Source organism: Mustela putorius, unplaced genomic scaffold, assembly GCF_011764305.1.
Source record: "Mustela putorius furo isolate JIRA1106 unplaced genomic scaffold, ASM1176430v1.1 tig00537335_pilon_pilon_pilon, whole genome shotgun sequence".
Classification (NCBI taxonomy): domain Eukaryota; kingdom Metazoa; phylum Chordata; class Mammalia; order Carnivora; family Mustelidae; genus Mustela; species Mustela putorius.
Genome location: NW_025422457.1, coordinates 1974902 through 2002508, shown reverse-complemented (window position 1 = coordinate 2002508; position 27607 = coordinate 1974902). Strand labels below are relative to the sequence as shown.

Below are 27607 nucleotides of genomic sequence, written 5' to 3'. Positions count from 1 at the left end.
CCGAACTGCCCTTACGAGATCTATTCTGGAAATCTTACAAACTTGCATGAGTAGTATTTCCCCAGTCACGTCTGGGATTCACACATGGGTGTGACTCCCCAGCTCCTCAGTCCAGGCACTGTAACTCATGCAGGAACACGTGCCTCGCCATGCAGGCCATCAGAGCCACGGAGCAGCCCACAGCCACAGGAAGGGTCCCCGTGCCATGGGCTGCTGGCCGTGTACTTCAGGATACGTGTGACAGCCCTGCAACTGTGCAACACAGTGATCCCAGCCAGAGGTCTTCCAGACTCCGTCTGGTCAGCTAGGGAAAGCATAGTGTCAGCCTTCTCAGCCATGCGCAGGGGAGAAAATCTTTCTCCAGATACACACATGCTGTGTCCTTCCCTTTCCAAGGTCCAGAGAAGGTCAGACCGGCAGGGTGTGGGCATTACCCACAAAGGCAAATGGGACTCCTAGAAATGAAGCTCTTGGCGTCATGTCCATGCTCCAGTGGAGGACAACACATGTGAACACCCGTGGAGCGAGCCCGCCCCCAATGTGGGCTGACAGACCCAGTCTGGCCTCAACCTGGGACATGCTTGGCAACTGCTGCTCCCTCCCTGACCAACGGAGAACATGCTAGACCGAGAAGCACTGCTCAACTGCCATGTCCCACAGCCACATGGAAGCCTGAGACACGGGTGAGCTGAGGGAAGAGAGGCAGCTCGTGGGAGCCTCACTTGGCATCTGGAAGAGGCACAGTGTGTACGAGCATCCACGGGGTGGGTGCAGACATCACTGTGGAGAGGCCTGCAAGCGCCCCAACTGTGTGCAGCCCTCAGCAGAGGCAGCTGCCGTGTGAGGAGGCCCACGTGGGGTGCCGGTGCCAAGCCTGGGTAGCACACAGAACGAGAAGGACCCGCTCTAGCCAGGCAGCATGCACACCCACTAGGGGAAGCAGATGCTACCATCTCTTTGCAAATTTTCCAATACTCAAGTATCAGCTCTCCAGAAGCATAGGAGTCAAGAGTTTAAGTACATGGAAGAATTCTCTTCCTCATGAATGCACACATGTGCACGCACACACACACACACACACACACACAGGCCAGGCAAAAAGAGACCCAACTTTTAATTCCCATACAGACCAGATACACACTTCAAACTCCACTTCTCCACTCACACATACACATATCCCAATTCACAGCCCATCATTAATACACCTTCACTCCTAAAAATCACACAGAGAAGCACTGACATCGCTCCAGCTCATGCATACGTGACCTCACATACACCTGACATTAACCTTGTGGATCAGGAAGGGCAGTGGCATCCTTCCCACTTCAAAGATGGGGCGACAGAGTTTCTAGGATCCTCAGTGGCTCTCTGTCCAAGGACACTGAGCATGGGAGTGACAGAACCAGCCCTCAGACCTCCTGACTTGTGACAATGCTCTTTTCAGGTTTCTCTATGGACACCCACCTCCTCGGTTGTCCAGTAGTCCAGAAATCAGGGGTCCTGCCTGCACTCCGGAGTAGCACCCACCCACCCTGACATCGCTCCCACCAGCAGCACCCACTCTGTGACCAGAGCTAGATCTCCGCTCATCTTGGATGGTTGTAGCACCTTCTTCCACCTCACCGTGCCCAGACACGCACACAGCTCACTGCCTACAGCCCTATGTCTACCAGCATTTCATTCATTCTTTCATTCCACAAATAGTGAGTTTCTACTCTGGGCCAAGCATCTTCCCAACTCACGTCTCCAAACCCACTCTTCCCCTGCTTCTTCATCTCAGTAAATAGAACCACCCACTCCTAAGTGACAGCCAGCCCTCCCCATCAGCATGTTTGCATACCTGTGTGTGTATATTTTTAACCGAAACTCATGAGTGCAGGGAAGGTGGGGAAGGAACGACTCAAGGCCCAGAGATTATTCCAGAGAGGAAGGAGTTGCTCTGCCTTTCTCCATTAATCATTAACAAAGTTTGAGGGCCGATTTTTTTTTCTCGCTCACAGAGAAGTGGCTTGGAGGCCAGGCCTTCAGTTTTAAAAGGTGAGGGCAAGACGATGACCATCCAGGGGAAGGAGAGCCCCACATATAACTCTGGGATGATTCTAAAGGGTGAGGCAGAGGACATTCAGAGCCCTTCCCATGAGCACCTGACGAAGAAAGGCTTCTCCCCAACCAGATTCAAGTAGTAGATGACAGGGTCTAGTATCCAGGTAGAGTTGCACCTCCCGGGGGCCTCAAAGCCTCCCCATCCATTCCCAGGGCCACCCACCCAGACCTCACAGAGGCTCAGAAGCCACAAACGGGATTCTCAGCTCCTCCTCCAACACCTTCCTCCGGCTCTACACCAGGCCCACGCCTTGCTAGTTCTGCCAGCAACTTCAGGTCCAGGCTAAATCCTTTAAGTCTACGCTCGTTGCTCCACTATCATTGGCCAGTCTCTCCCTAATCCACTCCAGCTGGATTCTGTTCCCACTGGGCCACTAAAACTGAAGGTTGCTAACAACATTCATTTTGCCAAACCCAATGGCCCCTTTTCTGTCCTCAGCTTATGTGATCTTTCGATGGTATTTGGCTGTACTGTCCACTTGTGCCTTCCTGAAGAGTTCTCTTCTCTAGGTCCCCACGATAGGACACTTCCCTGTCCTTTCTTTCTACTCCTAATTGCTCCCGGTGTCCTCTGCCGGTTTCTCCTCTGCCAGACCTCGAGGCACAGGAGAGCTCTGGGCCTCTGTCCTGAACAACCCTGTCTCCATGACAACTCTCTGCCAGCTCACCCGTGCTGAGAGCTTAATACTGTCCAAATACAAATGTCTCCGCCCAACTCCTCATTTCCAACGCGGACTTTTCTTTCGAGCTTCGCCCTCATGTAACCAATGGCCTATTCAGCATCTTCACTTAGATGTTCTCTAAGCATCTCAGATTTATTGTGGCCAAAATGAACCTTGGATTTCCACTGTTCTCCAGACTCTCAGGAAGTACCAGCACCATCTACCTAGTTGCATCAAAACTTAAAACATGAGAGAAATATTTCTTTTTTCTTCTTATCCCCACCCCCAGCCCATTTAACCCATCACCTCTTCCTATTGGTCCTCCCTCCAAAGCACAGACTGAATGGGATTCTCATCTCCTCCATTGCTATGGTTTCAACCACCACTACTGTCACCTACTTTACTCTTAGAGCCAACCCTCTGTCTCCCTGCCTCCACCCTGGGCCCTTCTTCATAGAGCAGAGCGACCTTTTAAAGTATATATCATGCTATATGAGGCACCTGGGTGGTTCAGTCGATTAAGTGTCTGCCTTGGGCTCAAGTCACGATCTCAGGGTCCTAGGTCAGGCCCCACATCCAGTTCCCTGCTGAGCAGGAAGTCTGCTTCTCCCTTTCCTTCTGCCCCTCCCCCTTCTCATGCTCTGTCTCAAACAAATAAATAAAACATGTTTTTAAAAAAGCATAGGTCACATAGTATCCATCCTTCTGCCTTAGACCCTCCACGGCTGCAATTAGAAAAAAAGCTAAGACCCTTTAGCTGGGCCTCCAGGATCTTCGTGGCCATGTCTCCTTCTATTTCTCCTTGCTCCGTGCCCACCAGCCACCCCGCACCCTCGCTGGAGAAAGCTCTTCCTTTCTGATGTCACATGACCGCCTTCTCCACGTACAGATCTCTGCTTGAATTTCACCTCTTCAAAGAATCCCTTCCAGGCTGCCTGTAAGTACTCTATCCAATTCTTTTTCCTCTGTGTTATCCTGCTCTATGTGCCTTAGAGCAGTGATCACCACCTAAAATCATTTACACGTCTATTATCTCTCTCACTAAAATAAAACTCCATGAGAGGACGCTGTCTTGTTCACCGTTGTATCCTAAGGACATTTCCCAGCACGGAGGAGGCATCCTCTGAGAATATACCATTTTGAGTGGATGAATTGGCTGTTAGCACAGGAGCCCAGGGGTCAGTTAAGTGGGGACAGCCAACTCACTCGATAGAAGGCATGTTGGGTGCAGACATCGGGCTGACCTCCTTGGCCTTCTGCAATGCATGTTTCTGGTTGAAAGCCTCCTCTTCTTCTTGCTCATCCTAGACACAAAGCAGAGATGGCTTTGCCTGGGATCCCCATGAAGGAGAATAGCTCCCCGGCTTTCCCCACAAGTTCGGGACACCAGGTGAGACGAGGAAGGCAGGGAAGGACCTTAAACAAGGCAGGAGGAGGGTGGGTTGGGCTCAGAGGCGTCAGGTGGCCAGGTGCCGGGCACCTTGGGAGACAGAAGCCTCCACAGCCTGGCATGGCCAGTAGTTCTGGTCTCCAGCCTGCCCCATAGGCTTCCCCACAGTTTCTCAGGAAAGCCATGGGATTCTACCCTAAGCTCTAGCCCCTAGTGGAGCGCATGGCAGTGGAGGTCAGAAAATGGAGCTGACACATCTCAGATGTTCTGCAGTGCCTGCAAGGAATGGAACAGGGCCCTTCCAGTCAGACCCGTCCAGAGTACATTGTTAAGGCTGTGCCTCTACTCGTGCCCTTTCTCCTGCCCAGCTAAGTGGCCTCACCCCAGGTGATCAGGCAAGGACCTCATCCCCTCACCTCCATTCCTGGTGTAGGTGTCCCCTCTTTGTAACGACACTGGGGAAAGCCAGTTCAGGTGAAATGACTAGAGCTACTAAGAACACACATCTTCTCAGCCTGCTCTAGTCTCCCACGTAGAGTATTTTACTAGATCCTAACAATGATCCTGTGAGGTATGCAAAGCAGCTAGGGTGTTTCCATGCTCTAGATGAAATGCTCAATGGCACAAGAAATCCATGAGATCTGCAGAGAATGCTTACCTTGGTCAGCTCCTGGGCATTGGCCAGATTGTCCACAGCAATGGCCAAGAACACGTTCAGCAGTGTGTCTGGGGTGATGGGTTAAGGATGGGCAAGTAAGAAAACCAAAAGGCTTCAGCAAGACTGAGAGGGTTTCCTCAAGGTCTTTGCTGTCTGAGATCCAGCAGGAAGAGAAGCTACCCCATGGCATCAGTTAGGCAGAGGTTATGCAGCTCTGTCTGAAGGAGAGTATCTCTTCTTCCTTCCACAGATCTTCTCTTTGCCTAGGACGCGGAGATAGCTGAATCCAACCACTCAGGGGCCAAGCTGGAGTAAGGGGGCCTTTAGACACGTATGGCCTCCACTCATAGCAATATTGAATCTGGCACAATGTGATGTTAGGGAGCTCAATGCTGGAGTTTACCTCTCCTTTCTGGGAAGCTAGAATTGAAGCCCACCCAGACCAAGATCCTACTCTGATCTTAAAGGTGAAAAGAAGATTCCACAGACCCATCACTGAATGGCTCTCAATAATGGAATGCTAAGTTCTCTCATTCTTTTTATCTTAGAAGACTTCCATATTTTATTCAACAACAATGTCATGGAGCATACAAGATCATTATGGAACACATTTCCATTCCAAGCTCTAGCCACTGAAGTCCCAATTTTCCAACTGTCTTTGAGGTCCCGGCGTTGCAGAATATAGAGCTGGTTTTAGCATCAAAGTCCAGGTCTGACTACCCTCAGAGGAACAGGGAACTCAAGGTGCCATTGTCACAAACTGGACTTCCTTTTCTGTGACCCACTGGATAACTTTCCTCCTATGGGTGTCTTATGTTTGGTTCACAGTCTGCTCTGGGCCCTAGAAATTTTGGGGGCAGAAAAGTTAAAGGAATAGCTTGTCTCCATGAGAATATGGGAAAAGCAGAAGTACAGCTACATCACATGGCTCTCCCTTCTTACTCCACCAATGCCATTTCAAGGGAAGTCCCATCTCCCACAAACATCTAGTGATTGTGTAGAAGTCTGTAGTACATAAGGTGCATCCAAATAAATGATCTCACCTACTACTCACAACTAATAAAGGAATCGATGCTGTTATCCTCCTTACAGAGTTGAAAACTAAAAGCTCAGGCAGATTAGGGGACTTTCCTGAGGCCACAAAGCTGGTAAACAGAATTGCTGAGATTAAAACCTAAATCTTCCTAGTCTAGATCCTACGACCAGGTATGGGTTTGGGAATTAAATGGACTTGATTTCCAATCTCCCCATACAATTTAATAATTGCTTGACTTACTTCTTCTAAGTCATGGGTCAGATGAACTAGTTCCTATAAAACATTTAGTACAGGCTCTCGTGAATATCACAAATACAATAAGTGTTAGCTATGCTAAATAGCAACATCATTAATCATAATACTGATATTTCTGAGATCTTACTATGTGCAGGTCCTGTTCTATATTAACATGTAATTAATTTATTAATATTACAATGTGGCCACTATTTCAGCCTAACAGTTATCTTTGTCACCTCTTATTTTCCCCAGCTGATAGTATTTCCAACTACTCAGTATAAGAGCCTCACATGTTATTATTAGTGTATGCTGAAGATTTGGATAATACTTTATTTCCTTTGTCTACATTTGTCTTCTTTACCCAACTAGTATATAATCTCTTTAAGATCAGAATCCTTGGGGTGGCTGGATGGCTCAGTGGGTTAAGCCTCAGCCTTCAGCTCAGGTCATGATCTCAGGGTTCTGGGATAGAGCTCCCATATTGGACTCTCTGCTCAGTAGGGAACCTACTTCCCCTCTTTCTGCCTGCTGCTCTGCCTACTTGTGATCTTTCTCTGTCAAATAAATAAATAAAATCTAAAAAAAAAAAAAAAAAAAAGATCTGAATCCTTGTTTCTCTTAGTATACCAAGTAATATCCTGAATCCCCCCCCCCCCCAAAAAAAATTCCCACCTAACTCTACCACCACCACCACAACCAACCTCCTCAATGCTGGTCCAGGCAGGCAGGCAGCATGAAGAGGACTATCTTAAAAAGGATACAGTTTCCAAACAAGGTGAGCACAATGAAATAGATAGCTGACCACATGCCTGAGCTGACTCCACCCTGGGAGCGGATCCCATTGTACATCACCTCATTCCAGTCCTCCCCTGTTAGGATCTATGTAAAGCAAACAACAGGCAAGTCAGAGATTTGGGTTGGTTGAGAAAATGGGGCCAATGTAAAAAGGAAAATTCTGGCCTCTTGCTTGGCCATTCTGCCAGGGAGAAAAATAAAGTCACTTCCATGAATAATTACAAACTTTCTTCTGATAAGGAAGATAATTTTAAATGTTGAAAATGGAAAGAGAGCATCACAAGGGAAGATTCTATTCTGAGTCTGACTATAGAGTCCCTCCACTTCCAGCTTTGCCAGACCTATAGGAACTACACAGATCAGGTGGTCTAGTCACTATCAGTTCATCCAAGGAGAGCTAAGATAAAGTTCTTGGGACAGAAGCATTATTAGAAAGAGCCTCATGGACTCCAGTTCCAGAAACCTGGGTTCTGGTTTAGCCTCAAAGTCTAGATAAACAGTGTTTTCTTTAGCTCTCCGCATTGCTGATTTTTTAGTTTTCCTCCATGATTTAAAAACATATTTTTGTGGGGGGGGGGATGAGGTGGGTTGAAAAAATAATTCATTAAATGGACATATGGGTCAGGAGATGCTTCCAATTTCAAAAAACCATAAATGTGATATGACAGTTTTACTTCTTCCTTACCAATCTGGATGATTTTTATTTCTTTTTCTTGTCTGATTGCTGTGGCTAGGACTTCCAGCACTATGCAGAATAAAAGTGGCGCAAGTATACATCCTTGTCTTGTTCCTAGTCTTAGAGAAAAAGCCTTCAGCTTTTTACCAGTGAGTATGATTTGGCTGTGGGTTTGTCACATATGGCTTTTATTATGTTGACGTAGGGTCCTTCCATACCTACTTCACTGAGAATTTTATAATGAATGAATGTTAAATTTTATAAATTTTTTTCTGCATCTATTCAAATAATCTATGATTTTTATCCTTTATTTTGGTAATGTGGTAGATCACATTGATTAATTTGTGCATGCTGAACCATCCTTGCATTCCTGGAATAAAGTTCACTTGATGGTTGTCATAAATATTATAAAAGTTACTGAATGTCTTTGCTTTAATATCTCTTGTAAACTCACAAGTATAGGGAAAAGGCCAATAATTTAATCATGATAGAGCTTTTCTATTATTGGTAAGCATGCAGCTATACAGATTCTAGGAATTATTGTGATGATAATTACTCAACAAGAGTTCCAGTTGCCTGGGACGAGCCTGGGGTATTAAAGTAGGATTCTCCTAACATATCATTTTGCGGTGTGAGCTCCAAAAGATCCTACATAATATTTTTAACTGCCAGTTGGTCTCATACCTGGAATACGGTCATGATGGCTGCTGGGAAGGTGTCAAAGTTTGCCGAAGGAGTCCCGTCATTAAAGTTAAACCTGAAAAAGAAGTTCGGAGAGAAAAATAAAATGAAAATCTCACATAACAAGTTTTCTCTTACCTCTTTGTCACTTCTTTTACCCTTTCTCCATATCCTCTTCTTCCCTAATTTCTCCCCATTCCATGTAATTTATGAAGATGGTATTATAGTGACTATTACTGGTAGGCTGTGCACTTTGAAGGTACAGATTATGAGATGGGGTTTGGACTGATCTTGATTTATAAGGCCCCACACTGTACATTTTATTTTAGGGACAGCTCCAAAGAGAGGGGTCTCCAGATCCAGAACCCTGTACATTGTGAAAAGATTAGAAGCAGAGACATTGGTTTTATACACACACACACACACACACACACACACACAGTGGTTGATGTGGGCCAAAGCAAATAGAATGGTGGCATGGTGACCAAATTAGAAGCCCTCCTGCTCAGAGGCTGAAGACTGGGTTTTGAGGCTCTTTTGAATGGAAAGTTCATTGGTGCTTACCTGCCTCCGAACAGCTGCATTCCTAAGAGAGCAAAGACAACAATGAAGAGGAAGAGGAGGAAGAGCAAACTGATGATAGACTTCATAGAACTCATCAAGGAGACCACCAGATTTCGCAGAGATGCCCAATACCTACAAAATCCAAACATTACAGCAGTGAACACTGTATTTAAAAATTATCCCCAAGTCCAGCTGCCTGGTAGTCTATGAAACAGGCTGCATTTGTAAACTTGTGTGCAGGAGAGATGTCAGCAACAATGAGGCTCCCCTTGGGAGTGTGGCATGGGATCTGGCATTATAGGTATTTTTCTGGTCTGATTTTTGGAGGAAGTGGTGCTGAAGAACAGAGTAGGGGACGTGGTAAGGGGAACACGTGGCGAAGGAGAAAAGGGGATGGAAGGAAATATACTAAGGAAGAGAGTAGCATCCACTCTCACAGGTGGTTGGGAGGAGTCCAGATTCTGATCACTTACTTGGTTATTTTAAATATTCTTAGAAGCCGGAGAGCTCGCAAGACACTGATTCCAAAAGATGTACCAGGTCTGAAGATTGCCCAGACCACTTCAAAGATACTCCCCACTGTGACCTAAAGAGCCAAACCCAGCCACAGTGAGGAGAAGGAGAAGAGAGGAGCCTTCTGGCATTCAGCAGTCAACACCTGTCACTGCGCTGCAGTGAAATTAAAACTCTCCCCTCCCCACCCAGCACAACTCCAACAAAACCACCTATTTGTGAAGGCTGCCGAGGGAAAATGAGACTCTACTGCCTCCCTCCACACTGCTCTCCATTCCCCTTCCTGACGTCACTCCTTCATGCTGGAGACTGGTTCACTGACTGCTGCTCTGTCCTTGGTGGAAACTACCAGAGCCAGTCACTGCTTCTGCACAAACCTGAGAGCCACAACTCTTCTTACATAATAACACCTTGAACAAACACACAAAAGAGTGGTACTCGAAGCAACAAAACAAATTTAAGTTAATACAGGTTGCATTTCAATGTAAAAACCTCAGAGGAGGTCCACATTCTCTCACTGTCCTAGAATTTATTATTCAGTCACCCATATGTGAAGTATCTTTCAGTCACTCAGGTCCCACACATCCCAGTGTGACAGTACTAGTTGATGGCATATAGATTCTGATTGTTGTAGGAAGGAGCAATGTCAAATTAACAATTGGGTCTTTATATATTCACTGAATGTCTACTATGTTCTACACAATGCACTAGGAGAAGTGACAAAAATTAATCCTTGCTGCAATGCTAAAAAGTACGTATATAGGGAATGGTCTTTCACTAGCTGTTGTGCCTGAAAATTGCCCATACCCAGAAGCATATGTTTCAAGTGAAAAATGCAGATTGGCAAGGGCTCAGAATCGTTAGCACCTAACTAAAGAACTGGCAGGAATAGAAATGGGTTTGGCAGAAAGAGAAGTGGTTCAGGAACCCAAAGTTTTGCAACCTTGTTCTGCTGCTAACTGGGTATATGAACTTGCACACGATGTTCTCTCTTCACTCATCTGCAAATGGGATCTGTAACAGAGGCTAGGAGTCCTGAGCGGAGTGGGAGGACTGGTATGTCAGAACATCTTGAAGATGGTTAGATAGGCACACATTTACGTATCAACATCATTTAGGAAGTGAACACTGGATGAAATGGTCTATGTGGGAACCTGCTAAGGGAGGAGTGACTGAGCATGTGTATGTGTGTGTGTGTATGTGTGTGTGTGTGTGTGAATGTGCATGTTTGCATGAGGGTGTATCTAGATAATTTTCCCATTTTTAACTGAACTAAAAAAACAAAACAAGTATATAAGCTTCTCTTTCTTACTGAGCCACCTTCTGGAATCAGTTCCTTTGTTCTCTCTCAGGCTTCCCCCAATCAGCAAGTGGTTAAAACCTTGCTATGGGCAGCTCTGTCGAATTCATTCAGCTCTACACTTAAGTGTACACAATGGTGTGCATGTTACACTTCAACAAAAACATCAGAAATATAAGAGCTTTAAACCAGCAAACAAACAAATCCTGGTAAGGGAAGGATTCCCTTATTCCTGCCCTCCCTCTAGCTAGCTTACTTAGCTCCCTTTTTAAATTCCGATTTCAGTGCTTCATGCTGAGCAGTGGAGTGAGCTGCTTATCTCAAACTGTGGCATATCAACGTGAAGCAGGAGGATAGGTGGGCTCGGGACCACTTACCCCAAAATCAAAGCAGTTGAATGAAGAGTGAAAATAAAGTCGAGGCCCCATGCCATACATCTTCAGGGACATCTCCAAGAGGAACAGTCCCAGAAACAAAAACTCTGCATAGTCTGAAAGCATCAAGAGCAGAAGCATTTGTTTTGTAGATGCCATGGGCTCCCGCGTCCTCCAGCCCAACCTCCTGAACCTTACGGAGGAGCCCTCAACGCCAGCAGGACACAAAGGCAAAGACATTCAGTGACCATATCAGGTGAACCGCAGGAAAAACCTGATGATATCTGGATACACTCTGACCTGGGGGGCCCAGGCACACTCCACACATCAGCTTTGCTCTCTCTCAATGGATGGGCTTGTCACTGGCCGTTAAATGGAATATGGCTCTCAGGAGAGAAAGAAAGGGCTTTACCATGGCACTGATGAAAGAGCAGGATTCGCCCTACACACTCCCACCTGTGACAGCACCCTGGATCCCCACTTACACCAGTGGCAGCCCTGCCCAGAGCCCACCTAGACGTTCCCGTCTTGGTCTATTAGAAGTAACCACTGGCCTAAGAACTTTCTCCCCAGGACTTAGGTGACCAAAATGCTCTATACCATTTAGTCTCCTTATGATATTCAGTGAAAGCCTTAGAGTACCCAAGGCTAACCCCATTTTGTGGTCTTATCAGGAAAAGATTCATCCAATTTGATCATGAACGACAAGGGTACCAGTGCTGTGATATCCCCACCCCTTGAGGCAACCAACGCTGCCCTCCCAACCAAGAGTACTGCCGGGCCCAGCAGGATGCCCGTCTGCTTGTGTTCACACCCGAATCCAGCTGCACCACGCTGACCAGCGCTCACTGGCCACTTACAGAGAAGATGCGTGAGCCACTGGGGCTGGTTGTGATGGACGATGGCCACACAGGCAGTGTTGAGAGCCACGAGGCTCAGCACGATCCAGTAGAACACCTGGGATTTAACCATGTGGCGGATAGAGATGCGCAGAAGCCTTTCTTTGTGCCGGAAATAGGAGGCCCCGTCCACCTTTGTACTTTTGATGCTGGCTCGGGCGAGAGGGGTGCCTAAGGGGAGAGAAGGAAGGAAGAAGAATGAGGCTGCAGGACAGATTACTCTCCATGGCAAGGAGGCAGTCAAAGGGGGAGGTGGATAGCTTCAGTCCTGGGGGGCTAGGCGACCCCCACATCACAGGCCCAGGGCATCCCCATGTGGTGAGCTATGTAGCTTCTGAGGCAGAGACCCTTGCTTTTCCTTACTGGCCACTCTCAATTCTAGGAAACCGAAAGGTTCCCTGGGCACGACACCAGACACGGACCCGGTGTCCTGAATCCTAATAGGGGGCCATTTATGTTTTTAACAGATTGGGCTTCTCTCTGGCCTTTCCTTTTAAATACGCTTCAGGCACTAGAGTCGTTTTGCTGCATTTGTGATGATTTTTCCCCCGGCAGTCAAGAGCAGCAACGGTTCTGCACACCTCGTCTGCTTTTAAGGATGAAGTGAAGGAGGAGGGAGAAATCTGCCATCCCTTTTCCTGGGGACGTTAGAGCTGCCAGTAGCCAGCCTATCTAAGAGAACCTGGGCCTGAAGAGGAACCATTTAAGAGCTGCCAGTAGGAATTTGTTGAACTATCACATGGGAGTGGGTGGTCGCTCCCACTGTGGTCAGGCAAATGATCGCAGGTCCTCAAATGGGGGTCACTAGAAGCAACAGGTCCTCGGGATCCTCTGAACAATAACCCAAAGTTGGCTCTCATGATCACCTCCAGGACGGATAGTTCTAGATGCAAATGGGAGACATCTGCCGCGCTTGAAGGATCTGGGTGAGACTCTAAGCCTTAACCCTCATGGTCCATTTTTCTCTAGAATCGATTTCCAAGTCCTTCCTTAATTACATCCCTGAATTCTGGCTTCTTTTGATTCTATTCCTCTTCGTGGTGCTTCTCAGAAGAGAGGATCGTCTTCTTACGAGAGCTCAGACAAGTCAGAGAAGACCTAAGTGTTTCCACTCACCCACAGAGGAGATATCCACGCAGTGCTCATCGCTGGAGTCCCGAGTCATGGCCTCCGTCCGGCTCCTTTTGATGGTTGCCCTTCGAAGCACTACACCAGGGAAGGGGGAGGCCGGTGAAAGACCAGGAGCACAACCAGGTAATTCAGGTCAAAGCTCAGGACTGTGTGTCAGGGGCTCCTGTGACACAGGCAGCTGCCTCACACCCCCTGGGCCGTGGTTACAGAAGTTGCCAGTGTCTGTAGAAACACGGCTCCCATGCTCAGCAGCACCTCGAAACACACGGGCTCCAGAACCCTCGCTAGACCTTATCTACATGCGGTAGGTAAACAGGCGCTCCCTATCTATTTGTTCTGGCTCTTCAAAAACAACGCTACTTCCCGCTTGTGAAAGTGGTCCCAAGAGGATGCCCAAAAATTTTCACAGGAGATCCCTTTACGTGCCACTGGGTGTGTGATGGTCTTTTTATTGTACGGTATCAATCACATGCCCTAGAACAAAGCAGCTCTAAGAGTTCATTTCCATCATTTTAAAAAGCATTTAAATCCATGACTCAACTCCCTTCATTTTAAAGCATGAGAGATTTTATGACAGGGAGACTTTCATTTCAAATCCCAGGGCACTCCTCTTTTAGTTTTTTTTTTTTCCCCTCCTCTTTTATCAAGAGATGGCCACGGCCTAAGAGGGCACAAATGCGGGCATGTGCCAGAGCATGGCCTTACCTTCTAAGGCTGACGTCCCAGCATTTTTATTTTCTTCGGCAAGCATGACTTCCTCTATATGGAAATAAATGGTTTAGTGAATTATCTGTAAATGTCAAATTATTTTGCAAAATGAAAAATCCCCCGGGGTGGCTGTGGTTCCAGGGTAGCAGAGAGAGAGAGAGAGAGAGAGAGAGAGCGCGCAAAGAGTTCACAGCTCTGTGCAGGCACCAGCATCAGAAAGACAGCCAGGGTCACAGAGGGAGCTCCTGAGTGCACATCAGAACAGAAAGGAAGTTCTGTAATGAGGGGGCGCTTGGAGGCTGATGGTAAAACTCAGCTCTGTGTCTGATAACACTTGTGAGCAAGACCTCATTTTTTTAAAAACTACATTGGTAGGAGTGAAATCTCCTAAATTGGTAGGAATGAAAACTTTCCATTTCTGTTTTTCCTTCTACCCAGTTTCCGTAACCTTCTTCTAGCAACAGGAGCTTCCTTGGTGTTTTGTGTCTGCAGCACGTACAAGGCTTACCAAGGCATAGCATCTACCACCCCGTTCAGGAGGGAGACCATGTTTTGAGCTTGTCTGCTTCTTGGAGGAAGAGCAGAGGAAGATGCCAATGGCCCAGAGAAGCAGGGCTTGTGGGCTTGCTTCCTCTTACCCCAATCTCACAGTCTGCCTTGCTTGAATGGAAGAGGCTTAAGCTCATCATACATTCGTGCCTCTGATAGAACGAACAAATATTCTTTGTCCACCTTCTTGGCACAGAGTTCCAAAGCCCTTGGAATTTACTGTCGTCTGTGTGCAAACAAGATGACTCATTGTGGGGGAGGACTGTGTTACCTGGGGATCTGGACAGGTCACCAGAAAAAAGCAACCACATATTTGGCTATAGCCTGCAGCCCCATTCCCCCTCCTAACTCCAGGAATGGGTGAGGGGCTTGAGAATGTTTAATTGCCAATGGCCAATGAATTAATCAAGCGTGTCTATGTAATGGAAACTTCCAAAAAACAAAAAACCTACATAATGGGTTTCAGGAAGCTTCCAAGTTAGTGAACACGTCGAGGTGCTGGCAGGATGATATGCCTGAAGGGGGTATGGAGGCTCTCTGCCTCCACCTCTAGTTTTCTCTTCCATTGGGTTGTTCCTGAGTCAAATCCTTTGTAACAAACTGGTGATAGTAAGAATAATTTTCCTGAGCTCTGGAAGTCATTCGAGGAATGATCAAATCTGGAGCCCTCTAAATTTGTAGTCAGGCAGGCAAAAATGCAGACCACCTGGGCCGGGCACCCTGTGTACAGGTGCTGTGTGAAGCAAGGGCAGCCTCGTGGGATTAAGTCCCTAACCTGTGGGATCTGTGCTAATTTCTGGTGGTATTTGGTGTCAGAACTGAATTGAATTGTTGGGGACACCCATTTGGAGAACCGAAATGCTGGCCAGTGTTGGAATGAGGAGTCTGGTTGTTGGTATTTGGAAAAGAACCAAACAGTCCCTTGCATTCTCCTCATGATCTCCCCAGGAACAGTCCTGCCTTCCAGGACGTGCCCTCACTAGCAGGATATTCTTTTCCAGGAAAACTTGTTTAGAATAAACCTCACTAGCATCCCTCCAAACTTACAAACTAGCCCTTCTGTCCCATGTCTGGCAGGATTCTGAGTCCCCTTTGGGAGCGATGCCGATGAATTTTGATCCCCGCCCCCCACCTCAGCCACAGGAGGGGTTGTCGGAGGCCTTGAGCAATCACTCCTTGAGATTCCAGATGCTGGGGAGAAGCTTGCAGCAGGCCCTATTAAACAATGGTTTAATTGAAGCAATTGTTAACAAGTAAGAGGACAAGCAGAAGAGGGTAAAGTCATTACCATCATTCCACCTGCATATAAAACAGAGAGGATGTAATGTACTTCCCAGGGAGGGGAATATTTTGGGACTGGGTGGGGGGGGTACCGCACATTATACCAGGTCATAATTGTTCAGCTTTCTTTTTGAAGTACAGCCTCTGGCAAAACTCTAAGTGAACAGGTTAAGTGTTATTGGTGGGATGCTCCTTCATGCAGACATAGAGGGTTTTAAAGTCAAGCACAGCCCACGCTGTTCGTTCAGGAGGGCATCATTTAAAAATCAGACACTCGTTAAAATCACCCTCGTGACAACGTGAATGACCTCATCCAGGGGGTCACGTCTGCTGTGTACAGTGCTTGGGTGCTGGGGTGGGCAGATCTGAGGATCCCCAAGGCAGACGGAGGCTGTGTGGGGCTGCTGAGTATCTGAGAAGCGCTTTGAGGGCTTTGGGTGTGGAGCTGCCCCCCTCCCCCACTGCCTTTTGCCAAGTTCTCTTTCGAACTTGAGAGTGTCTTTCCAGGGAAATGTAACCCATATGTCTCTGATTCACTCACACCCCATTTGCAAAAGGAAGGGCCAGGAAGCACAATTTGACGTCGCAGTGCGTCTTTTTTCTTAGAAGGAGAGAGCTGGCTTTGCCAACTGGAAGAAAGTGGAGCCTTGGAATTCTGCATGTATGGAAAGAGCAGAGCCACAGAGAACAGCATCCTGTGCTGCCTGACCACGAGTCGGGTCACGGAAGGGGCGGGGGAGGGTCTGTGCCAGATTCTGCTACTAACGGCTCACTGGGGCGGTCTGTCAGATGGTTCCTCCACCCAGGAAGCCAAGGACGGTGGGGAACTTCAAGCTGCCTGCCAGACCTGGAGGCAGATCTGCTCTGTAAGGCTGAGCTACCATTCTGGAAGGAAGGCAGAGAGGTTCACCCCCCTTCCCTCCACGAGACCTCAGAGAAGAAAGGGCAAATTTGGAAGCGCCGTCAGTGGGCACGGAGCAGGCCTCCAGAGGCAGCCAAGAAATGCAGATGGTCCTAATTGGGAGGAGGTTTTCAATCTGGCTTTGAAATGGCACTTTTCATCACATACACACACTTTCACCCCAGATAGGTGATCAAAGGTTGACTCCAAAACCGAGAGAGAGCTTTTGAGTGTTGGTGGTTAGAACGGGAGGGCCATGGTGTCATTCCAGAGCTGCTGTATGTAGCAGAGTAAGGCTCAGGCAGCTAAGCCTCAAATCATATTCCAAATTTCTCCTGCGAGACCTCACATTTGTGCTCTGCTTTCTACCGGGAATGAAGGGAAAAAAATGCTGTCAAGTGTATTTTTTTATTAAAATAAATTACTCTTTGCTTAGGATGAAAATAAAGATATATAACAGCCATGTGATGCAATCTTTAAAATAATAAGGAAAGAAAATGCATCCATTTTGCTGACAGATACAGGGTGATCGATTCCTCTCATAAGCAGCGGAGCCACAGTCAAACTTGAATCTGGTGGCTCTGTGGGTTAATAAAATCGTGATCGGTTTGGACCTATCCTCAAGGCTGGGCAAGAACTGTTCCTGATGCTGAGCCTCGCAGTGAGGAACAGGGGATGGCTCGGGGAATAGGAACAAGCAGCTGTTGCCACCCACTATTACTCGCTTACTGCAGTGGCCTCACCGTCCACATTCCTGCTTCTGGCCTTGCCCTCCCACTGTCTACTTTCAGTGCAGCACCTCCAGATCATCAGTCGGACCATGTTCCCCCGCCCCCCGCCCAAAACCCTCCAGTGGTTCTTGCCTCGCTTACAGGAAAACCCCAAACCCTTCCAGTGGCCCATAAAGTCTGCCTCCTCCTCCCATGACTGCCCCCACCCTGTCTTCCTACTCGTCTCCCCGTACTCATTCCTTCTGCTCCTGTAACATTCCTGGCCCACCTCCACACTAGAGCCATGGCACGGAAATACCCCCTCAGACATTCCCACGACTTATGCCTCAACTCCTTCAAGTCCTTCCCCAAAATGGGTCTCCCTGACCTCCCTATTTAAAATCACAACCTACCACACACCCCATAACCCTACCCTGATCTGTGTTCCAGGGTACTTGTCACCTTCTTACAAGTTACTTATGATTTTATCTCTGCCTTCCCCAGCTAGAGGGGAATGAGCTCTGCAAGAAGAGGCTTCCTGCCATATCCCAAGTTCCTAAGACAGGCGCTGACACAAAGTAAGCGCCCACTAAATATTCGTGGAATGAATGGATTGCTGTTGCTGCTGGTGTTATTATTATTGTTGTTGTTGTTGTTAGCAGTCGTGTAAAATGTTAGCCACCCGATCTCAGCTCTAGGACTGGGCTCTGTTCCCTCTCACTCACCTCACCTTGCTAAAATTCGGGCCTCACGAAGGTGTTTGGTAGAACAGGGACAGTTAGACCCCAGAGGAAGCAAGAGGGACCAGCAGGGAACCCAAAAAGCTGGTGAGGCAGCCAGCACCTCTCGGTGCTCTGGCCAGGGTGGCCCACGTGAACGAAAGCAGTGGGCTCAGGGGCAGGGCCTGTCCGCAGGGAGATCTGCGCAGCCCGCCACACCTCACCTGCTTTGTCTATCCAGGCGCGGTACCCATTCAGCTCGCGCTCAATCTGCTGCTGCCGCCGCAGTTTCATGAACGCTCTCCGGTTCTCCACTCTCTCTCTCTCTTTGGCAAATTCCCTGTGGACGAGAGGGGGAGATGCAGAAGTAGTGAAGGTAGGAAGCGCCAGGACGAAGAGGACGGGTGAAGCGCGGAGAAGCACGAGGGAGCCAGAGCAGGTGTCCTCTACCCCTCGCGCGCCCCCCACCCCTTTGTTCCAGACTGCAACTGTGATCTTAAAATGCTGCACCGAAACCTCGCTCCTTTGGCTTCATGCAGCTGACGTCCTCTGCGTGCTCTATCTGGAAAGGTACTTTCTTAGTCATGGGACACACCAGGGTTCAAAATGCTATGTTCTGTTTCCCCAGCTACAACTCAAACCCTCAGCACCCCCGGGGGGATCCACCTTGCCTTTGTGCTTTTCATAACAACCATGATTAATGTATATTGACCAATTATGCGCCAGCCTTGTATGTCGTTTTACAGGCCCGTGGACTCATTTAATCCATTACAGGCACCCTAGGAAGTAATAAGCGCTATTAAAATTCCTATTTAACAGATGCGGAAACACCAAGGATTGAGAAGGGAAGTAACTTTCTGGGATCTGGAGTCAAACCACAGCGCTGTGCTTCCTCTGGCAGCCTGTGGCCCTGAGACCAAGAGCACCCATGCCTCGAAGGGCTGATTGTGTGTGAAGATGGCTGGCGGAGGTTAAACAGGAAAGGGAAAAACACAGAAAGGGCCCCTGGCTAGAAAAGAAAGTGGGAAGGTGGGAGCTGTGGGAAGGGATATAATGGGACAGAGGGCAAGCCAAGGGCAAAAATCAGGGAGAAGACACAGTCCACTGACAGGTGCAGGGGACCAGAGTCTGTGGCACAAGACAGCCATAATCCTAAAGTCCCATGGGGAGAAAGAAGGGAGAAGAGACACGAGGGCTCCGTGGCAGAGAGGAAGACGAACACATTCTATATGGGCATCCATAAAGGCACACGGGCTGAGACACCTGTCCAGCAACCCGCTCTACCGAGGCCCTTCTCATCACCAGACATCCCTCCAGGCCACAGCGCCGCTCACCCGAGGAATGCTCTCCAGCAGGGGCCCAGGAGTGCTCCTGCTGCCCAGGGAGCTGCTGAACTTCCTCGGGGTGTCCCCATAATTAAAGAGGCAAAGCCTGAAGAGGAAGAAGCCCAGCACCCACGGTGGGTCCCGTCAGCTCCTCCCTTGTCGTGTATTTCTTTGATAGGATTTCAAATCCACTTGCTTATGGCTTAAGTGCAGTTGTCTTAATCGACTTGTATATAACAAAGTGGAGAAAAAAGATGTATTTAGAAGGATTTTTAAAAAATATTTTACTTATTTATTTGAGAGAGAAAAAGTGAGCAAGAGAGCGAGAGAGAGCACAAGTGTTGGGGGCAGAGGGAGAAAGACGACTCCCCTGCTGGACTGGGAGGTGGACTCAGGGCTCAACCTCGGGACCCTGGGATCATGACCTGAGCCAAAGGCAGATGCTCAACCAACAGAGCCACCCAGGTGCCCCCAGAAGTAAACTGGTTTTGAGAGAAGAATGAAGTCAGTTGTGTCAGGATGTGACCGTCTCATCTGTTCTGGCCCCTTAGAACTCAGCTGCTGAGGGGCCCCACTGGGGGCTTAACAATGAGCGTATGAAGCGACAGCAATGGCAAGGGAACACTAAACAGTGACCAAAGTCTGTGAGGACAATCCAAGAGCATCTGGTGTGAGCAAGCCTACACTATACCGATCTAAGACAGCTCCTTGAAGAACTTGGGGCAATCGGCTCCAGCCTTAGTAAAGCAGACTTTTTTTTTTCCAGTTTATTTTTTTTAATTCCAGTAAGTTAACATACAGCATTATATTAGTTCCAGGTGTACAATATAGTGATTCAACAATTCCATGCCTCACTCAGTACTCATGAAGATAACTGTGCTCTTAATCCCCGTCACCTATTTCGCCCATCCCCCCACCTCCTTCCCCTCTGATAACCATCTGTTCTCTATAATTAAGAGTCTATTTTGTAGATTTTTGGTTTCTTTTTTCCTTTGTGCATTTGTTTTGTTTCTTAAATTCCGATAGGAGTATCTGTCTTTCTCTATTTCACTTAGCATTATACTCTCTAGATCCATTCATGTTGTTGCAAATGGCAAGATTTTATTCTTTTTATGACTGAATAATATTCCATTGTGTATATATACCACATCTTCTTTATCTGGGCATTTGTACTGCTTCTATAATTTGACTATTGCAAATAATGCTGCAATAAACATAGGATGAACATACATTTTCAAATTAGTGTTTTTGTGTTCTTTGGGTAAATACCCCATAGTGGAATTACTGGTCATTCTATTTTTAATTTTTTGAGGAACCTCCATACTGTTTTCCACAGTGACTATACCAGTTTGCATTTTTACCGATAGTACATGAGGGTTTCTTTTTCTCCACGTCCTCCCCAACACTTGCTTCTTGTGTTTTTGATTTCCGCCATTTTGACAGGTGTGAGGTGGTATCTCTCACTGTGGTTTCCCTGACGATGAGTGACGTTGAATATCCTTTCATGTGTCTAGATGTGTTGGCCATCTGGATGTCTTCTTCAGAAAAATATCTCTTCATGTCTTCTGCCCATTTTAAGTTGGATTATTTATTTTTGGGATGTAGAGTTGTAGGAGTTCTTTATATCAACCTTTATCAGATGCGTTGTTTGCAAATATTTTCTCTGATTCTGTAGGCTTTTAGTTTTAGTATTTCTTTTGCTATGCAGACACTTTTTATTTTGATGTGATCCCAATATTTTTGCTGTTGTTTCCCTTACCTCAGAAAATAGATCTAGAAATATGTTATGGCTGATGTCAGAGAAATTATTGCCTGTGTTTTTTTTAGGATTTTTATGGTTTCAGTTCTGAGCATTTAGGTCTTTCATCCATTTTGAGTTTACGTGTACGGTGTACGGTGTAAGAAAGTGGTCCAGTTTCATTCCTTCACATGTAGCTGTCCAGTTTTCCCAATGTCACTTTTGAAGAGACCGTTCTTCCCATTACATATTCGTGGCCTCCTTTGTGGAAGATGGACTATATAATCGTGGGTTATTTCTGGGCTTTCTATTGTGTTCATTGATCTTCTGTAAAAATACCACACTGTTTTGATTACAGATTTGTAGTATAGCTTGAAATCTAGGATTGTGATACCTTCAGTTTTGTTCTTCCTTTTCAAGACTGCTTTGGCTATTTGGGGTCTCTTGTATTTCCATTCAAATTTTAGAATTGTTTGTCCTAGTTCTGTGAAAAATCTATTGGTATTTTATAAGGATCTCATTAAATCTGTAGATTATTTTATACATTTTAACAGCATTTATTCTCCCAATCCACAAGGATGGAATGGCTTTTCATTCTTTCTGTTATCTTCAATTTCTTTCACCAGTGTTTTATAGTTTTCAGAGGCCAGGTTAATTTGGTTAAGTGTATTCCTTGGTATACTGTTATTTTTGGTGCAATTGTAAATGGAATTGTTTTCTTATTTTCTTTTTCTGCTACTTCATTATTCATGTACAGAAATGCAATGGATTTATGTATATTGATTTTATATCCTATAACTTTACTGAATTAATTTGTCAGTTCCAGTAGTTTTTTGTTGGAGCCTTTAGGGTTTTCTAGATACAGTATCATGTCATCTGCAAATAGTGGATGTTTTACTTCTTCCTTGCTAATTTGGATGACTTTTACTTCTTTTTCTTGTCTGATTGCTGTGGCTAGGACTTCTAGTATATGCTGAATAAAAATGATGATTGTGGATATCCATAAAGTAACACTTACAGGCAGTGGGGAAAGTCAAACAGCAGCCCCATAAAGAACATTTTTCCCATCAACACTAGTTCCCCTGTTCCCTAACAGTATGTTCTAACATATTGCACTACAGGACTTTTACTTTTGCACTAGTAGCTGGACATCAGCTCTCAGTTGGCTAAGCTGTCTCTTCCCAGTACCAACTTGTATCAAGGTATACCTCAACTAAATTTGTCTTTTATTCCTTTCATCTTCCCTTACCTGGAACAATAGTGTGATTAATCTGTCATTGATTTGGAGTATATTATTTCTTTATTGGCTTATTAAGAGAAATTATCCTGTGTACTATTGGCTTGTAAAATTCCTGCAGTAAACCTATGTTAATGTTAAATATGTTAGTTAATATTATTTAATTAATGTTATTTAATGCCATTTAACATTAACTTATGTTAATGTTAAATAAATTGCTGGCAAAGACAAACTTAGCCTCTGAGCATAATTTGCCTCCCAAAATAAGATAGCCCTCATATCCAGGGAAGAAGAAACAAGCCAGGGGTTGAAGGACATGCCACAGCCCCCAGGCAGGGGAAGAGGAAGAACCTCATTCAGCCTCTCCTGCCAAGATATATGGATTCCTTGGCATGGACACCTTATCATGGTCAGGCAAAGGGCTTGAGAATAAAGCACATTAAGGGAGAAATTCCGGGCTCATATTCAGGTTCAGCAGGTTCTACCAACAGTGTTGTGGGGGAATAGAGAGGGAAACAGTCAAAATGAAGAGTACAGGACCAGTGAAAGTCAGAGTAACAGAAGCCATGGGGCACCCCTTTCCTTTCCTTCTTCTCTGGATTATAACAATTAGAAAGCAACAAGGGACTGGCTTGGTTCATGGCATTACCACCTACCAAAGTTTCTACCTTTTGTTCTTTATCTTCTTTCTATCCCTCTTGTCCAATTAGTGCCATGTTCTGTTGGTTCTATCCCCAAAACAGCACTTGCACCTACCCTCCATTCTTTGTCCTCACTGCCTTGTCCACGGCCTCATCCTTTTCTGCCTGGATTATTACACTCCCATTGTCTCTCAACCAGCTGTCTCTCTTCCTTTCATTTTATCCATCTCACACACACTTTCTAAAACACACACTAGATCTGATCACTTCCAAACCTAAAATAATAACCACAGTGAGTAACATTTGTTGAACACCTTCTAGTTTCCAAGCACCTTCACACATTTTGCTCATATTTTTTTATAATCACTCTAAGAAAAAGGTGGAACAGGTATTTTCATCCTCAATTTAGAACTTAAACAACTTGTTTCAATTTCAGTAAAAAACAGAGCCAGGATTGAACCCAGGCCTGTCTGCTCTAAGAGCCCAGGCTCTTCATACCCCTGATGTCTGTCTAGCCCAATGGCATATTCATATGCTACTTACTTTATTATATATATATATGCATATATATATATATATATGTATATATATATATATATATGCATTGACTTTTCAACTACACTCTGGGGATCCAGAAAGTTTTAAAAAGAAGGTAATATTTTAAGGAAGACCTTGAAAAAAGGAGAATTTAAGCAGTTGTGAGCGGAAAAACACAATAATCCTTAGCATCTAGGGTGAGCATCATTACCAACAGCACCATTTTCTATGTCAGAACACTGAACCTAAGGGGAGCTAAGTGGCCCTTTGAGAGAGCTAGTGTCCAAGGACACAGAGCCACTAAGAGCAACCAAGACCTTCATGTCTTCTACATTCCATTTCCTTTCTATTCTCCCTCTGCTCCTCCACAGCCTCCTCCACCTTCTGCTAAATGAAATACAAACACCTAACATGACCTTCACAGTCTTTCACAGCCTGATACTAACCTTTCCTCTAAGCCTCGCCTCCCGTCATTCGCACCCACCCACCTGCCTGCAGCCCGCGTGGCTGACTCCCGCAGCAGCACCCTTCTCCCTGTTCTGGAGAATGCAGCTCCGCTCTCCAGGGTTGGTCCACCGTTTCTCTGCCGAGAATCCCTTCTTAACTGCCGGAGTCTGTCAGAATCCTTCTCCAAGGCCAGGTTGAAATGTCACTTCATCTGTTCAGCTTTCCCTTCCTCTCCTTCCTCCCTGCACAATCTCCAGCCTCCATCCTTTCTTTTCTCTGTGCCTTTACAGCTCATCTCCCAGCCAGGCTTTACCGTGGTGAGCTGTACATGTGACTATGTGAGCCTCTTGTGAAAATATTCCGTGTCTTACTCAACTCCGTATCCTCCCAGACTAGACAGACTAGGCCTGGCACATGGTAATATGCCCAATATAGATTTCTTTTTAATTAAAAATATCCAGGCTGACTTGGAGAGTATTCTGATAGCTCTACCCTGGTTCCCAAAGGCTTAAGTGAAGGAACACTCCAACTCTGTACTGGCCCAAAGAGAGGCAGGTGAACTAGCCGGAGAGCAGCAGTGGTCAGGTAATTCCTGGACACCACCACCACTGTTTCCCTTGTTTTGACTCCACTAAAATCTCTGCAAAATCAGTCCATGACGTATGCTGTGTGTCACTTTCCACCTGGCCCCCAGAATTACCTGACTGCTTGATTTCCAGTGGGAGAGAGAGACCAACAAAGCCCAGTCTAGCCTCCCTGTGTATTTGGAAGTTTTCTGGCTCTGGGTCTCCTCAGCTGGCTTCCCTACTCTCCTCTACTGGCACTACAGGCCCCCGTGAACTCTCATGCTTCCACCGGGCCTCTTAGCAGGCAGAGCTCAAGGACCCAGAGCCTACCAAAACTCCCTGGCCTTTTAAAGAAGCCTCTTAGCTTAAAGAAGTAAAGCAAAGAATATGCACCAGTGGGGATAATTCCTGAGTGGCCCCTGTGTCAGTGGAGGAAGAAGGGCTGGGTAGGGGGAAGGTTCTGTATTATGTCTATCAAGGAGACTTTTCTGTTTTGTTTTTCCATTGGGGGCCTAGGGCACAAGTCTGGTACCAGTGTCTTTCATACCTGTCACCCCTCCCTGGTCGACATAATTGTGCCCATGGCTTATCTCCCTGACTAGTCAGTCTACGGGCTCCATGAGACCAAGCAGAGCCTACATTGTACCACATTTCAACAAGACCCTGTGAAGTTGGATCCAAGGCCTGTTATTACAGTAGATTTCACAGGCTATGGAAATAACATATGAAGAACACCTAATATTCAAATAACATATTTGCGACTTGTTAAATTTTTAAATATTTTTAAAAAATTTATTTGTTTGAGAGAGGCAGAGACAAAACACAAGCAGGAGAGAAGAGGCAGAAGCAGAGGGAGAAGCAGACACCCCATTGAGCAGGGAGCCCAATGAAGGGCTTGATCCCGGGACCTTGGGATCATGACCTGAGCCAAAGGCAGACGCCTAACCTTATCTGAGACACCCAGGCACCCTGGTGATATTTCTAATCATGAATCGCTTTCATATAAATGATTTCATTTATACTTGTAAAAACCCTGGGAGATGCAGAAAGGCTCTTGCCCAAGATCAACTCATCAGCAGAAGACAGAGCCAGAATTCAAGGTAATATATTCCAAAGTGAGGTTAAGTGCCATTTCCACAGCTGTCTTACATGCTATCTAGATGTCAACATTTAAAATCAGAAGGGATTTAGTTTCAGCTCAAGGAAAATAAGGACCTAAAGAAAATAAGGACCTAAAAAGAGAGTTTTGTGCTTTTTCTAAAAGGACAATCTTTTTAATTGAGAGAAGAGCATAAAAATCCGTTGTTCTGTGCTGGGTTAATAAAGACACAATATAAAATTCATGGCATTAGTCAAGCTAGTAATATATTGCTTGATTTTGTATGTGTAGTATAGCCACCAATGATTTATATGCAGCTTACATTCTAGAGAGAACAGGGATGGACAGGATTTAATTCCAATACCTCCCAAAAGTTAAGTGTCTATTCTAAACTTAGATCTAATATGTCCACCATTCTTGGAAGTATAGATATGCCTGGTCCCAAGGAAAGGGAAACATGTGTCCTGCCACCTATCCCCTCTTCCCTGAAGACCTGAGTACTCCTTTTCACAGAGGATCTGGGATTATTCAGATGATGATGCTTGGCAAAAATAAAGCATACAACTGCTACATTCAGATGACCACTGCCAAACTTTCTACTGAAAGGTACCTCAAAGAGAGGCCCTCCAAATATCTCAATTTATCCAATTCCCTTGAATTGAGCAAGGAAGTGTAAAAGAAGGAACTCTGGCTTACAGTGGAAAGTGTTCATAACCCCTCAGCCCTTCCTGCATCAGCCTGTGGCTTAAGGTATGAGAATGGCTAAACAACCCCTTTTCATTTGCTCCATCCAGTGGAAAAATACCCACAGACAGAACAGAACTCAAGTTGGGATGCATCTAGACTCCAGAATCCCAAACAGGGGGAACAAAAATAAATCCCAGGTGAGGTAGCAAAAATACTACCAGGTCTGTTCTCAGAGCTAGGTATCCTGATAACTTCTGTGCTAACAAAGTGGCAGTGATCTCTCTGTCTCAGCTTCCCTGTCAATCATTCCCTCTGCTCATAACCCACCACAGGAATATATCGGGTTATTCTAGGAGTCCAGACTGGGTTCCTGTAAAAGACTGGAGGATGGTAAAAATCCAAATTGTGTTTCACTGCAGATACTTCTTACCCAGTTCTGTGATCCATAGTTTTTAGCTGTACCTCCTCCCACTTTGTTTTGGTCCAGGAGGATAATTTGCAGTTCCCTCCCATGACAGAGCCCTCACATAGATGGAAGGAAAGTGACTTGAAGCTAAGCATGGATGAGCCTCTATTCTAGTTGTCACTTAGGCGTGCAAGGTTTGGGTTTCTGAATTTCAGTTATGGGAACTAAGAAGAAAGCTGATCTCCATGTTCTGCTTGGTTAAGAACCATTTTCTTCTTTCAGCCTAGGTGGTGAATTTACACTTGTGATTGCTTTTGTTTTGCAGCAGTTCACACGAGAGGCATAATTTGTTAAAAAAAAAAAAATCAACTATTCCTACACAGCCAATTATAAATGATCCACAATTAGATGAAGTGGAAGAATTACATAGATAATCTCACACAAGGTATAACACCCAAAACAGTGTCATGTGTGACAGTGGGAGACGGGAAGTGTTCAGGGAGACGGCAAAGTTCTCTTTCAAGTCATATTTAGATAAATATTAAAATGGGTTTATAGTTCATGAATTTATAGACCTATAAATGGGTCACTGCCAGATATCCACAAAGGGCTAATCTGTGTATCACTACATTAAGGTGACCAGTTTTGGTCCATGGGTTGATGTGAGGGTGCTCGGTCACTCACATTGCTGGAACTTACCATGAGGTGACGAAGTCACCAGGACTAACCTGGGAGAGTCAATGAAGCCTTGCTCCCGCCTGAAATTCCTGTCCATGTTATGTCACCTCAGAGTCACCAGGCACCTAGCCAGGTAGCTCTACATTAATCTAGACAGTGAGGATGGCATTCTGGTAGGTCTGCTGTGATAAGAACCACTCTGTGGAGAACTCTGGCTCCTATGTGACTCTCTAGCTCCAGACCTTTCCTCCTGCTTCAGTACACACCCGGAGCTTTGTTTACCCATGCAGAGGCCTCTGCAGCTGTCATGGCAACCAAAGAGAAGACAAAGCCAGCCAGGATGGGGGGGCCTGTGTGAT

At 46.0% G+C, this 27607-nt stretch overlaps 1 protein-coding gene across 8 annotated transcripts in view; it reads right to left on the bottom strand.

Annotated features, from left to right (window-relative positions):
* Window positions 1–27607, bottom strand: part of CACNA1E (calcium voltage-gated channel subunit alpha1 E) — a 507516-nt gene that overhangs the window by 74745 nt on the left and 405164 nt on the right. For 7 of the 8 annotated variants that reach the window (XM_045074304.1, XM_045074298.1, XM_045074302.1 and 4 more), the window contains 11 exons: window positions 18112–18227; window positions 13725–13778; window positions 13005–13094; window positions 11850–12059; window positions 10993–11105; window positions 9276–9388; window positions 8803–8934; window positions 8242–8314; window positions 6848–6965; window positions 4814–4881; window positions 3972–4069 (listed from right to left, as the gene is read on the bottom strand). In XM_045074304.1, coding sequence (XP_044930239.1) covers window positions 3972–4069; window positions 4814–4881; window positions 6848–6965; window positions 8242–8314; window positions 8803–8934; window positions 9276–9388; window positions 10993–11105; window positions 11850–12059; window positions 13005–13094; window positions 13725–13778; window positions 18112–18227 — 1185 coding nt within the window. The remainder of the gene's footprint in view (window positions 1–3971; window positions 4070–4813; window positions 4882–6847; window positions 6966–8241; window positions 8315–8802; window positions 8935–9275; window positions 9389–10992; window positions 11106–11849; window positions 12060–13004; window positions 13095–13724; window positions 13779–18111; window positions 18228–27607) is intronic. The other variant, XM_045074301.1, reaches the window with a different exon arrangement.